We start from the raw sequence: 14,513 nt of genomic DNA, 5'->3' as shown, positions 1-14,513 counted from the left end.
CCGGGCCAGACCTCCGCCAACCTTCCCCCGGACAGCATGACCCCGTGGGGCGGACTGTCCCTGTCCGAATCTTCCTTCACCAGCATCCCTCCGCCCCCGCCCGCCCCTCTCCCCACACCCCTGTCCCCCCAACTCCCCCGACACCTGTCGGGGGGTGTCGGTGTCCGGAGCCCTGCCCCCTCGCCCCCAGTCACAGCGCCCACGGAGGGGAGCAGGGCTGTGAGGGTGAGGCGCAGGGTGCTCCCCCAGCACAGGCTCCCCCGTGCCCCCCGCTTGCCCCCACTCAGACCCGTCACCAACCTCAGTTTCTCTCGCAGCTTCACCTTCTCCTTCTTTGAACTGCCGCTGCACCAGTCCCCCCACAGCCGCGCTGAACGCGTCCGAGACCTCATGCTGCTGCTGAGACAGATCCAGTACTGACTGACTGCGACACACCATGACCCAGAACAGCAACTCAGTACTGACCACAGCATAGCTATTAACTAGGACAATACTTGACCACTCACCAGGACAATGGTCCAGTTCTGGTTGCATCACAATTACACCAAGTCCAAGCACTGGCACCGGTGGTCAGGCACGGTCCTTCTGAAAATGCGGGACTAAAATGCGGCACGGTCCTTAAACAAATGCGGGACTGTCTAGTACCGACCACCTTGATGGTACACCAAGGACCACAACAGGACCATGGTTATGTGCAGATCATCTGAACCATTTCTGATTAAGTCAGTCCAGGGATACTGCTTTTAAAGCACGTTTATTCTCAGCGTTTGTATGTTAGTGTGCCCAGTGATTGGAGTACTAAACATTTGTCTGCGTGTGACATGTGTTAAGAATTTTTAGTTCTTATTGGCTGTCTGGATCTGGGGGTGAGGCTTTGAGACGGCGTAGTACGGGTTAAATTAGGTAATTTATCAGATTAAAACATATCGACAAAAAAAATAACAGATTCAAAAAATATACAGAGTTAAAACTCAGGATAATTGGATGGTAGAGTTTTATGTAGCCTGATATGCTAGTCAAAGTCTATCTAAGTTCATGTTTGATGCCGTAGTTATAATGTGGGAAATGGTCCCATTGCAGGTTGGTAATCATTCTCTCCCAAGACATGATCATTTAAAGATCTGTATTTCTCTCTCAAAATCATAAAGATTATAGCATTTCATTTAGTCATCTTTACACTTTATATGATATAAAGAAAGTTAATGTTTGATCTAATGTGTCAATGTTTAGAATGTAAGGTTGGGAAGAATTCTCTCCTGAGACTTTGGGTAAAGCATTTTTAAAAGTCTCCATTTGTGTCAGAATTATTTGGAGGAATTTGTTTTTGTCATTATGTCATTTTATATTATACAATGTGATGTGGCAAATGGTTATAATTTAAGGCTCGTTTGAGAACCTAAGATGCTTTATCCCAAGACCTTTATGCATATCAGTACAGCAGAAGAATCAACGCACACCTACAAATCATCAAACACACCCTGTCCTCACTCACTGGTAGAGATACCTGCGCAAAGCGGTGCACACTCATACGCACACACCTATAAGCTACTCCACAGACATGCGCACCCTTTGCTGACTGACATGGTGTCACGTGTGGGTATCTGATATCAGTGGACTTTGAGACAGATAGGCAGAGGCGTTGGTGTTCATTTGGACCTTGTCCCCAGGATGACAATCTGATAGCCCTGTAGTCTCTGTGAGACCACAGGCAGGCACATCCCGGTGGCATCAGGCTCGGGGCCAGAGATTCACAACATTTCATTCCCATCGAAATGTTGTTGTCTCTAGTTCCAGAGAAACCGCTGCAATATTTTAAACAAATGTCAGGGGATCAGAATTTTAATAGAGGATCAGAGCCAGCAGCATACGAGCCAGCAGCATACCACCCTGCATCCCACTGCTGGCTTGCTTCTGAAGCTAAGCAGGGTTGGTTCTGGTGAGTACCTGGATGGGAGACCAGATGCTGCTGGAAGTGTTGTTGGAGGGCCAGTAGGAGGCACTCTTTCCTCTGGTCTAAAAAAATAAATATCCCAATGCCCCGGGACAGTGATTGGGGACATTGCCCTGTGTCGGGTGCTGTCTTTCAGATGGGACGTTAAACGGGTGTCCTGACTCTCTGAGGTCATTAAAGATCCCATGACACTTATTGTAAGAGTAGGGGTGTTAACCCGGTGTCCTGGCTAAATTCCCAATCTGGCCCTCATACCATCATGGTCACCTAATCATCTCCAGTTTACAATTGGCTCATTCATCCCCCTCCTCTCCCCTGTAACTATTCCCCAGGTTGTTGCTGTAAATGAGAACGTGTTCTCAGTCAACTTACCTGGTAAAATAACGGTCCCAAATTTGTTTTATCTCGTTTGTTTTTTTAACTGTCCCCTGAGCATGTTGGTACAGTATGTATAATTATAATGAATATAATTATTATAATATGCCTACTGTACCAACTCTACTATACTACTCTGTGTGATAAGACATGAAATGCTAGTTAAATCGTTCTACTTATGTCCACCTTTATCATGCCAATTGAAAGTCACACCAGGACATTGTTGACTTCTCGATTTTGGTTGGGCTCGAAGGAAAGTCAATTTGATCAATTTTTATCCAGTCCGTGAGACATGTTCCGTTCTCCACACGGGAACAACAGACAGTGAAATACAACTGGACTTTGTATACTAGTTCACTTTTCCCTTCTACCACTGATAATGTTATTCGACACAGAGCTGAGTTGAGTTTATTACAGTGAGAGGCATCTGACTTCACTTACACGTGGGACTCAGTGTTTCAATTCATCCGCACGTCAAGTTCTTGGACCGTATGTTATGGAACAGCCCCAGATAGATCCAAGCCCCACTGTAGACAAGATCTTGTGGAATTATTAAGTAATAATTCATGATCCAAATGTAATCAGGGGCATTTCCACTCTAACGGTTCTATTTATTAGTTCAGCTATAAATACAACATTTGGTTCCTCTCAAATATCTCCTAAAAGATTAGAGTATTAGAGTAGTTTTGTGTTTCCCTGATTTCATATGTGTGTGGAATGTTTTCCTCAGTTCTCCACACTGTTGTTGGCATTGAGGGATTAGTTCATTGTAGTAGAGGCTGATGTCTTGTAATCCACCAACCACTATAAACTGGGTGGTTCGAGCCCTGAATGCTGATTGGCTGAAAGCTGTGGTATATCAGACCGTATGCCATGGGTATGACAAACCATTTATTTTTACTGCTTTAATTATGTTGGTAACCAGTTTATAATATCAATAAGGCACCTCAGGGGTTTGTGATATATGGCCAATATGCCACGGCTAAGGGCTGTGTCCTAGCACTCCGCGTTGTGTCGTGCATATGAACAGCCCGAGCCGTGGTATATTGGCCATATACCACACCCCTTCAGGCCTTATTGCTTAATTATACTCGTGGTTGTAGGATTCCAAAAACATTAGTTTGTTAGATAGCTTTAAGTCCTGTGAATGTGACAGTGTGGTGTTTAATCAACTGGGAAAGGCCCTACTTTTAAGCCAGGGCTCTTTTTGGCTACGTCCCAAATGGCATCCTATTCCCTGTGTAGTGCACTACTTCGGGTGCTATTTTGTCGGAATGCGAGCCATGATAAAGGAACTATTCAGCAGCGTTGAATCATTGAGGGGAACGGATTGCCGGCTGCTGTGAGCAGAGTTCAAGGCTTCACTCCACCCTCCCCGGCACACGTGGTGTACGGTAAACACACTCACATGACATCAGCCTGCTCATTCTCTCTGGACATAGTTGTGTTCAGGGTTTGTCTTCACCTGGTATTTAGTCTCCCACACACACACGGTTGGGTTATTTTAATATTTAATTGCTATGCTATTCTTTTGCGCCTTCACTCTAATTATATCTAAACTGGCTCACTGAACTATTCATACACAAAACAGAGAGAAATTGGCAACTGGAAAATTGGCAGCAGTCAGACCGTCCTTATATAGCAGTGCTGGAGAGTGTTCCTGCACTGTGCCTTTGACTTCAAGATGGACAGTATTATTCTTAATCCTGTCCTGCCTGATCACACAGCCATGCTGGACGAAGCACAGTTGGATATACTGGGTCAGCGGTTGGGAAAGAAGTCCCGGTCGGTTTGGGAGAGGGTGAAGGCAGAATGCTGGTGAGTGACAGTGGAGCCTTGTTGCGCCATTCATGCTCTATATTTTCATTGTGGCGTGAATGTTAACCCCACCCCCCAGTAGTCTGGGGCATCGTGAGGGACATACCATATATTATTATGAGGGATGATATCACATTATTGGTGTTTCCTTTTAAATATTACATTTCCTTTTATATTAACACATTTTTAATTTGGCCTACATATTTATACCTGTCACATTCAACAGAGAGAAATGAACCCTTTATGTCTACGATTGAACCCCAATTCTGGTTGTGTCTCCTCTCCCAGGTGTTCTGGTCCCAGGCTGAAGAGCTATATGTTGTCATCTGTTCCTGTCCTCTCCTGGCTGCCCCGCTACTCCCTCAGAGACAACGCCATCGGAGACCTGATTTCGGGCATCAGTGTGGGTATCATGCACCTACCCGGAGGTACCACTGACTACCTGGAGCTACAGATATTGATACGCACCTGGTATACCTACCGCTCATGTCTGCTTTAGACCAGACGCTTCACTCTCTGTGTTTCTCTCCCCCAAAGGCCTGTCTAATGCGTTGCTGGCCGGGGTGCCGCCTGTGTTTGGTCTCTACACCTCTTTCTATCCGGTGGTCATCTACTTCATCTTTGGGACGTCCAGACACCTCTCGGTGGGTGAGTGTTAACACGGACCTCTGCGTCACTGTCATCACCTGAAGTGGTGGGCATATTCAACTTCCCTCATTGGCTTCCTTCTCCTTTCAGTTAGTGCTGAATGAGTGACATGTGGGTAGGGTTCAGTTAGCCTGAGCGAGGAAAGAGTTCAAGGCTTTGAATATGACATCAGTGCGTTTCCATGCATGACGGGCACACAGGTACTTTCGCCATTCTTTCCATCATGATTGGCACTGTGACGGGTAACGTGGAGTTGCTTAGCAACGGTGTCGAGGAGCGGGAGGGCGACGGACAGATGGCTCGAGTGTGTGTGGCAGTACAACTTACCTTCCTTTGTGGCCTTATACAGGTGAGCACACACACACACACACACACACACACACACACACACACACACACACACACACACACACACACACACACACACACACACACACACACACACACACACACACACACACACACACACACACACACACACACACACACGTCTTAGGATGACAGGCTAGATATGTTACTTGTCCCTCTCTACAGATAGTGTTGTTCTTGATGAGAGGAGGGGATGTGTGTCGCTGGCTGTCTCAGCCCCTGGTGAGCGGCTATACCACGGCGGCAGCCCTCCATATCACCGTCTACCAGCTGCCTCTACTCTTTGGCATCCCAACCAACAGACACAGTGGTTTCCTGGCTGTAGGCTGGGTGAGCTTTGTTTGTGTGTGTGTGTGTGTGTGTGTGTGCGCGTCTCTGTCTTCATCCCTGTGCCCTGGTGTGTGTCAGACGCTGGTTGATGTGCTGTCTAGAGTGACTAACGCAACGCCTGGGACGCTGGTTGTCTCCGCCGTCTCCATGGTGATCCTGGTGGGAGGCAAGATGCTGAATAGACTCTTCAAGACCAAGCTACCCATGCCTATTCCATGGGAGCTAGTGCTGGTAGACACACACACACACACACACACACACACGCACACACACACGCACACACACACGCACGCACGCACGCACGCACACACAGTCAGACATGAGTCAGAATTGCATAAAGGTCTCTCTGTTGAAGACTGTTCCAGTGTGATGACTTCATCTCCTCTGTCCTCTTCATTTTATCCTCAGATAACGCTGGCCACCTTCCTGTCAGTGCAGTTGGAGCTGTCAGGACAACATAGTGTCCAGGTAGTAGGACACATACCCACTGGGTTAGTCCTACTGTCTCTCTTCATCTGTTTGTGCCATGTCAAATGAATTTACTTGTGACATAAAACTTGAGTTATTACCATGTTATGTTCACAGGCTACATGGGATGAATACAGAAATATGATGAAACTACCAGTATGTCCCCTCTCTCTTTCCGTGGCTCCAGCCTGTCCCCCCCAGCCCTCCCCTCTCTAGCCCAGGCCAAAGAGCTGTTTGGTCCGGCTCTGTCCCTGGCTGTGGTGGGCTTTGGCTTTACCTCCTCCATGGGCAGAATGTTTGCACACAAACATGATTACGCCATAGACAGCAACCAGGTAACAGAGAAATGAGCTCTCACATTGTCTCCTAATGGACTCACTATATTCACTCCACTGTTAGGACGACCAGTTTCTCTCTCCCGCTATTTCACTGCTATAATTGGTCTCTTCCTGCTGTAGGACCTGTTGGCGATAGGACTCTGCAACACAATTGGAGGGATGTTTCACTGTTTTGCCGTCAGCTGTTCTTTGTCACGCAGTACGGTCCAAGAAAGTATTGGGGTGAAAACTCAGGTAGAGTTTTCTTTTTTCTTTTTAAAGCTGGAATTTGGAACATTGCTGTGCTTCCATTCCGTCACAAGAGGTGTTGGGTGATTAGGTGTTAGATGGGGTTGAGGTCAGGGCTCTGTGCAAGCCAGTCAAGTTTTTCCACACTGATCTCGACAAACCATTTCTGTATGGACCTCGCTTTGTGCACGGGGGCATTGTCATGATGAAACAGGAAAAGCCCTTCACCAAACTGTTGACACAAAGTTGGAAGCCCAAAATCATCTAGAATGTTATTGTATGCTGTAGCGTTAAGATTTCCCTTCACTGGAACTAAGGGGCGTAGCCAGAACCATGAAAAACAGCCCCAGACCATTATTCCTCCTCCACCAAACTTTACAGTTGGCACTATACATTGGAGCAGGTAGCGTTCTCCTGGCATCCACCAAACCCAGTCAGACTGCCAGATGGTGATTCTCATTGAAAGGAAGTTCAATGTTCAAGTTCAAGTTCAATTTGTTCAATGTGCACTATTTCTATGCTTCCCGTTTCTATGTTTTTGTGTCTTTTACTTTCGATTTTATACACCAGCTTCAAACAGCTGAAAAATACAAAGTGTTTTGGTTATGGAAAAGATATTTCCCAGCAGTTTAGATGTTAAAATGATTCTCTACACTATATACTTGCTTGTTTTGTCACATGAACTGAAATTGGGCGAAGTATTCACATTTTTGCAACCAGGAAATGGCAGGTCTCCCGTGGGGAATATGTAGTCCATAGTTGGCAAGTCTTAATCTCACATCTTCCCTCACTTATATGTATCTCCCTCTCTTTTGCTCTCTCTTTTCTAATCTCTCCCCCTCGCTCCTCCTGTCCACAGGCGGCTGGGCTTCTCTCTGCTCTGATGATGCTCACCATCATGCTGAAGATTGGACATCTCTTTGAGCAGCTGCCAATAGTACTCAAGTCATTTATAACACCTTCTACAATCCCTTCTCTAACACTGAAATCAGATGTTTTGTCTGTGTTTGCGTTCATTTGTTTGTTTTGGTGTTCATATGCTTCTGTTTCATTCTCTGCCTTTGTGTTTGTAAGTGTTTATACTTGTTGTTGTCTCTATGTGTGTGTGTTTTACAGGCAGTGTTAGCGGTGGTCATTGTGGTAAATCTGCAAGGGATTCTGGGTCAGTTTCGGGAAGTCCCAGTGCTCTGGGCGTCTGACCGTTTGGACCTGGTACGTCAACCTCCATATAACATCCATCATCCATTCCGTATGCCTTCAGTCATTCTGATGATCCATCACTGATCACCCCAGATAGGCCTCTAATCCAGGGACTTTCCTGTGTCCCTCTCCCCTCTCTCCCTACAGCTGGTGTGGGTGTTCACCCTGATCTTCACCCTGATTTTCAACCTGGATCTTGGCCTGGCTGCTGCTCTGGCCCTCTCTCTGATCACTGTCGTCTACAGGACTCAACTGTGAGTGTGTCGGTCACTCCTTAGGTGGCGTGCATGTTATGGGATTTGCATAACACCTATGGTAATCATTCATGTCTGTTCTTTCTCATTTTGTCTTTTTGTATTCACTCTGTCTGTCTGTCTGTCTGTCTGTCTGTCTGTCTGTCTGTCTGTCTGTCTGTCTGTCTGTCTGTCTGTCTGTCTGTCTGTCTGTCTGTCTGTCTGTCTGTCTGTCTGTCTGTCTGTCTGTCTGTCTGTCTGTCTGTCTGTCTGTCTGTCTGTCTGTCTGTCTGTCTGTCTGTCTGTCTCAGCTCCCACAGTGCAGTGCTGGGTCATATTCCTGGGACGGACTGCTACAGGGACCTACGTCTCTATGCTGAGGTAACCTTTATGATAGCCATTGAGAAACCTTTCACCTGAACCAACTAACCAGTCCCTGCTGTGCTGCCGTTGAACAACACCCCGGCCTGCTCTGTGTTTCACAGGCCAGGCCGATTCCTGGAGTGACTGTATTCTCCTGCTCCAACCCTCTGTACTTTGCAAATGCTGAGCTGTTCTTCAGCTCTCTCAGAAAGGTAGGTAGGCTACATGCTATGAGACATAAACTACAACTCAACCCAGACACTATAGCATAAACTACAATGCAACCCAGACAATATAGCATAAACTACGACTCAACCCAGACAATATAGCATAAACTACGACTCAACCCAGACAATATAGCATAAACTACGACTCAACCCAGACAATATAACATAAACTACAACTCAACCCAGACAATATAGCATAAACTACAATGCAACCCAGACAATATAGCATAAACTATGACTCAACCCAGACAATATAGCATAAACTACGACTCAACCCAGACAATATACCATAAACTACGACTCAACCCAGACAATATAGCATAAACTACGACTCAACCCAGACAATATAGCATAAACTACGACTCAACCCAGACAATATAGCATAAACTACGACGCAACCCAGACAATATAGCATAAACTACAACTCAACCCAGACAATATAGCATAAACTACAACTCAACCCAGACAATATAGCATAAGCTACAATAGCACAAACTGCAACTCAACCCAGACAATATAACATAAACTACAACTCAATCCAGAACCACCACATTCAACTGTTTGTTTCTGCATAGTTGTGCATTTCTTCACGTACTTACTGTAGGTTGACAGCTGTAATTCATGCAATACGAAAGTCTATGAACATTAGCAAGTGTGTGTGGGTGTGTGTTTTTGTGAAAACAGTCTGTGCAGCGTGTCCAACTGGAGAATGCAGCCCTCATTGAGAACCAGCCCTTACCTCAAATGTCAGGCGCAAGGCACTGTCTGGTGCTAGAGTTTAGCTCAGTCATCTTCATGGACTCTATGTCAATCAAAGCACTATGTAAGGTGAGCCCAAACAGTCATTACCTGAAACAAATAACAGCGAGTATGAGATAGGGAAAGGGAACAAGAGATATTCCATACTGTGCTGTGTAACACACTGTGTTTTTCCATTGTGGCAGGTTGTGGAGGAATTGAAGGAGCAGGGGGTCAGTGTGTTTCTGGCTGCTTGCCCAGGTAAATTCCCCTCAAACTTCCTGCTACTGCCATAACAACCTCACCTACTTATAAAACTCCCTGGTCTACCCTCAAAACAGTGATTGATGTACTGTAACATATACAGTTCAAGTCGGAAGTTTACATACACCTTAGCCAACTACATTTAAACTCGGTTTTTCACAATTCCTGACTTTTAATCCAAGTAAAATTCCCTGTCTTTACACTTTATTTTAAGAATGTGAAATGTCAGAATACTAGTAGAGAGAATGATTTATTTCAGCTTTTATTTCTTTCATCACATTCCCAGTGGGTCAGAAGTTTACATACACTCAATTAGTATTTGGTAGCATTGCCTTTAAATTGTTTAACTTGGGTCAAACATTTCGGGTAGCCTTCCACAAGCTTCCCACAATAAGTTGGGTGAATTTTGGCCCATTCCTCCTGACAGAGCTGGTGTAACTGAGTCAAGTTTGTAGGCCTCCTTGCTCGCACACGCTTTTTCAGTTCTGCCCACACATTTTCTATCGGATTGAGGTCAGAGCTTTGTGATGTCCTTAAGACATTAAGACATTTTGTCCTTAAGACATTTTTCCACAACTTTGGAAGTATGTTTGGGGTCATTGTCCATTTGGAAGACCCATTTGCGACCAAGCTTTAACTTCCTGACTGATGTCTTGAGATGTTACTTCAATATATTCACATAATTTTCTTTCCTCATGATGCCATCTATTTTGTGAAGTGCACCAGTCCCTCCTGCAGCAAAGCACCCCCACAACATGATGCTGCCACCCCCATGCTTCACAGTTGGGATGGTGTTCTTCGGCTTGCAAGCATCCCCCTTTTTCCTCCAAACCTAACAATGGTTTATGGCCAAACAGTTCTATTTTTGTTTCATCAGACCAGAGGACATTTCTCCAAAAAGTACAATCTTTGTCCCCATGTGCAGTTGCAAACCGTAGTCTGGTTTTTTATGGTGGTTTTGGAGCAGTGGCTTCTTCCTTACTGAGCGGCCTTTCAGGTTATGTCGATATAGGACTCGTTTTACTGTGGATATAGATACTTTTGTACCTGTTTCCTCCAGCATCTTCACAAGGTCCTTTGCTGTTGTTCTGGGATTGATTTGCACTTTTCGCACCAAAATACGTTCATCTCTAAGAGACAAAACGCGTCTCCTTCCTGAGCAGTATGATGGCTGCGTGGCCCCATGGTATTTATACTATTGTTTGTACAGATGAACGTGGTACCTTCAGGCATATGGAAATTGCTCCCAAGGATGAACCAGACTTGTGGAGGTCTCCGATTTGTTTTCTGAGGTCTTGGCTGATTTCTTTTGATTTTCCCATGATGTCAAGCAAAGAGGCACTGAGTTTTAAAGTAGGCCTTGAAATACATCCACAGGTAGACCTCCAATTGACTCAAATTATCAGAAGCTTCTAAAGCCATGACATAATTTTCTGGAATTTTCCAAGCTGTTTAAAGACGCAGTCAACTTAGTGTATGTAAACTTCTGACCCACTGGAATTGTGATACAGTGAATTATAAGTGAAATATTATGTCTGTAAACAACTGTTGGAAAAATTACTTGTGTCATGCACAAAGTAGATGTCCTAACCGACTTGCCAAAACTAAAGTTTGTTAACAAGAAATTTGTGGAGTGGTTGAAAAACAAGTGTTAATGACTCCAACCTAAGTGTATGTAAACTTTCGACTTCAACTGTATATTTCGTATTGTGAAATTCAGCACTGGATATTGATCTTATACCTCTCAGGACATTGATTGTACTGTTTTTGGTGTAAGACGTGATGGCAGCTGCAGTTGCTTTATAAATCAGTTTCAGATTGTAGGGTAATGTGTATGTCAGTTTCAGATTGTAGGGTACTGTGCATGTCCGTTTAAGATTGTACGGTAATGTGCTTGTCAGTTTCAGATTGTAGGGTAATGTGTATGTCAGTTTCAGATTGTAGGTGTAATGTGTATGTCAGTTTCAGATTGTAGGGTAATGTGCTTGTCAGCTTCAGATTGTGGGTAATGTGTATGTCAGTTTCAGATTGTAGGGTAATGTGCTTGTCAGTTTCAGATTGTAGGGTAATGTGCTTGTCAGTTTCAGATTGTAGGGTAATGTGCTTGTCCGTTTCAGATTGTAAGGTAATGTGTATGTCAGTTTCAGATTGTAGGGTAATGTGCTTGTGTGTTACCTGTGTCCTGTAGACAGGCTGGTGATCAAGCTGCAGGCCCAGGGCTTCGTCCCAAACACTCTGCCCAGGTCCTGCCTCTTCCCGTCAGTGCACCACGCTGTCCAACACTGCCAGATATCGCCTCCCCTGGCTGTGAATATGTTCACTTTTTCTACATGCGTTGCTAATGGCATTGCTACTCGTGTCCTATGTCTACCAATGTGTCTGTTAGAATTAGTCTGTCTGCTTTGTGATTGTTTTCTACCTCTGCATTGATGGTGTTCTTCTGCTCCTGTAGGACCACAACATAGAGCTGAGTGAGTGTTGATGTGCAGCCTGCAGCTCATGAAGGCGATGGGAAAATGCCACTGTGGAATTCCTGCCTCAGTCAGAATATGCAGTAGACTGAACTCCCAGCTCAAGCTGGCGTCGGCGATAGGACTATGAAAATGCTTTCCTTTGAGCTCCATCGCTAACGCTGTGGTTCAACGTCTTCTTTTGAGCTATGAAAAGACAGCAGAGGGATTGGAGCCAGCCGGAGTCCGTCCGTCTGCCTCTGTCGGTGTGCCTGTCTTCCAATCTCTAAAACATGTCCAGGTCCAACCCCCCTGCACCATGATTAGAGGTGTCTGTGTGGGTTTAATGGTTGGGCGTCTCTCCTGCACCTCCTCCAATGAGATCAGACACTTATAGGAAATGGGTGAGCTCGGCTGATGTCAATCAAATCAAATCAAAGTGTACTAGTCACATGCACCGAATACAACAGCTGTAGACCTTATAGTGAAATGCTTACTTACGAGCCCCTAACCAACAGTGCAGTTTAAAATAACAATATATACAGGGGGGTGCCGGTACAGAGTCAGTGTTCGGGGGCACCGGTTAGTTGAGATAGTATGTACATGTAGGTAGAGTTAATTAAAGTGACTATGCATAGATGACAACAGAGAGTGGCAGTGGTGTAATTTGTAAGTCGCTCTGGATAAGAGCGTCTGCTAAATGACTTGAATGTAAATGTGTGGGGGGGGGGGGGCAATGCAAATAGTCTGGGTAGCCATTTGACTAGATGTTCAGGAGTCTTATGGCTTGGGGGTAGAAGCTGTTTAGAAGCCTCCTGGACCTAGACTTAGCTCCGGTATCGCTTTCCGTGTGGCAGCAGAGAGAACACTCAGACAGAACTGACTGCCATTCGTTGTTTGCGTCATCGTTTCAATTTCCATTGCAGGCCAACTGTACTACTGGCATTGCCTGGGGGGGTGGGGGGGTTTGTGCTACACAGAAATATATAATGACTGACTGACTCGCCCTCTTGTGACAATGTAGTTCAGGAGAGTACAAATGAAATGTCATTCAGGAGGGCACAAATGAAATGTCATTCCGGAGGGTACATTTGGATGCTTTTCTCAACCTCGGTCAGCGAAAGGTTGTACAGGTTATGACTTCAATCCACATGCTGATAGCCTACTACGGTTATGTTGTGAACTACGAGAGCATACTGTCAGGTCTTTCATTCTGCTGTGTGTTTTAGAAGAAATGGAAACAGAAGTTGTCTCTATAAAAGCTTTATTGGAGCAATATGACATCTTGTGTTCAATTCTTTGTTGCACACAGAATGGTTTATTCTTTTTCATTATAACCACACTGTATCATCATTGTGTTTTACCATGTCAAATCTTTGTAAGCTTACTCTGTCTGCAGCTCCACTAAAACACGAAGCTCTTGCAGTTTCCATGGTGATGGATTTCATTTTAATGATTGACAGGTGCAACACCCCTGTTTGATTACCTATCATTTTTTTCCTCAAGAGAAGTTGTGTGGACAACACTTCTATTAAACTCGATGTGAACCCTTGAATACCGAGGAAAGTAATACCATTTCAACATATATCATCAAGCTTCAGATGAAATTAAATTACTATTAAATATGAATAAATGTTAAATATCTAGAGGGAAAAGAGTACAATAGTACAGCCCATAGTTTAACTTAACTGCAAATGGAGGGACAGAATAGCTGCCTATACTGTATATAATAAGTCTAGCAGAGACCATGAATGAAGACATGGTTTATATAACGGGCTCTGCAAGAGGGGTGAACTGGAGGTCAAAGTTCAATGGTCATCCAGGGGTATTTTTTTTTACCCCTATCAAAAAAACCTGTTTCTATGGAAGTTCGGTTCAAAACATTAGAATGACCAACAAACTCCAACACAACAGGTTCATTATTTTTCCCTCATGATCCCCTAGTATCATTATTGCAGCCATATCTGTTTGTCCACACAACCAGGCCAACCAGGCCATATCCCTGACTTAACTGAATTATGTCCTCTCGCTAACCAGGCCCAGATAAGACTCCTCAGACACCTCTTTCCAAAGACCGACTGTCTCACTGACTTGTAGCATCAACAGCACACCTGTCTGTCCATCTCGACTGGGATAAAGTGATTGATTGAGACTTTGCTCTCCTCCTCCCCACCTGCCAGAGTCTATCTGTGTTTTGTCTTCGTTCAAGTTCTGCTGTCAGAAGATACTTGGACAAAAGGGAATACTCAGTGACAGAGGAAGTTAAAGGGGAAACAAGAGGACTTTCTAGGAACAGAAAATCTCAACCGGATTAATAACGGAAGAATGACCCCTCTCTAACTCATACAAAGACTCAGACACTTTGGACACAGATTCATCAAGTATTTGGATTACTGTACTTGGACATCCTGAAAACTGATGTACAGACCTGCAGTAGACTGACCTTGAAGGAGAGGAACATCTTTCCACAAGTTGAAGCTACGTCAAGTGGGATATTACTGCTGATCATGGAG

General features: G+C 44.8%; 1 protein-coding gene across 4 annotated transcripts; it reads left to right on the top strand.

Moving 5' to 3' along the window:
* Window positions 1–3,721: 3,721 nt before the first annotated feature.
* slc26a6.1 (solute carrier family 26 member 6, tandem duplicate 1) lies at window positions 3,722–13,278 on the top strand. 4 transcript variants are annotated; one of them, XM_014146322.3, is made up of 18 exons: window positions 3,723–4,144; window positions 4,433–4,572; window positions 4,682–4,792; window positions 4,993–5,141; window positions 5,327–5,491; window positions 5,570–5,722; window positions 5,900–5,982; window positions 6,147–6,294; window positions 6,418–6,531; window positions 7,385–7,462; window positions 7,642–7,737; window positions 7,873–7,979; window positions 8,270–8,339; window positions 8,444–8,533; window positions 9,233–9,376; window positions 9,493–9,547; window positions 11,739–11,857; window positions 12,003–13,278. In XM_014146322.3, the coding sequence occupies exons 1-18, from the start codon at window positions 4,011–4,013 to the stop codon at window positions 12,030–12,032; spliced, it is 1,986 nt and encodes a 661-aa protein (XP_014001797.1). In that variant the 5' UTR covers window positions 3,723–4,010; the 3' UTR covers window positions 12,033–13,278. The 4 variants fall into 4 exon arrangements, with proteins under 4 accessions (XP_082818151.1, XP_014001797.1, XP_082818150.1 ...); XM_082962025.1 differs by having other exon boundaries at window positions 3,722–4,144; window positions 4,433–4,547; window positions 5,327–5,722; XM_082962024.1 differs by having other exon boundaries at window positions 5,327–5,722.
* Window positions 13,279–14,513: the final 1,235 nt, after the last annotated feature.

The sequence above is a fragment of the Salmo salar genome, chromosome 15, assembly GCF_965601325.2.
Source record: "Salmo salar chromosome 15, fSalSal1, whole genome shotgun sequence".
NCBI classification, from domain to species: Eukaryota; Metazoa; Chordata; class Actinopteri; order Salmoniformes; family Salmonidae; genus Salmo; species Salmo salar.
Note: the sequence above shows the minus strand (reverse complement) of the source record. Positions and strands in the feature narration are given on the sequence as shown.

What these genes read in the sequence shown, in the direction of transcription:
- slc26a6.1 (XM_082962024.1), top strand. Translation starts at nt 4,011, where the DNA reads ATGGACAGTATTATTCTTAATCCTGTCCTGCCTGATCACACAGCCATG. An exon ending in GTCCAGACACCTCTCGGTGG is followed by an intron (nt 4,793 to 4,992) that starts GTGAGTGTTAAC and finishes ACGGGCACACAG; the next exon opens with GTACTTTCGCCATTCTTTCC. An exon ending in CAATCAAAGCACTATGTAAG is followed by an intron (nt 9,377 to 9,492) that starts GTGAGCCCAAAC and finishes CCATTGTGGCAG; the next exon opens with GTTGTGGAGGAATTGAAGGA.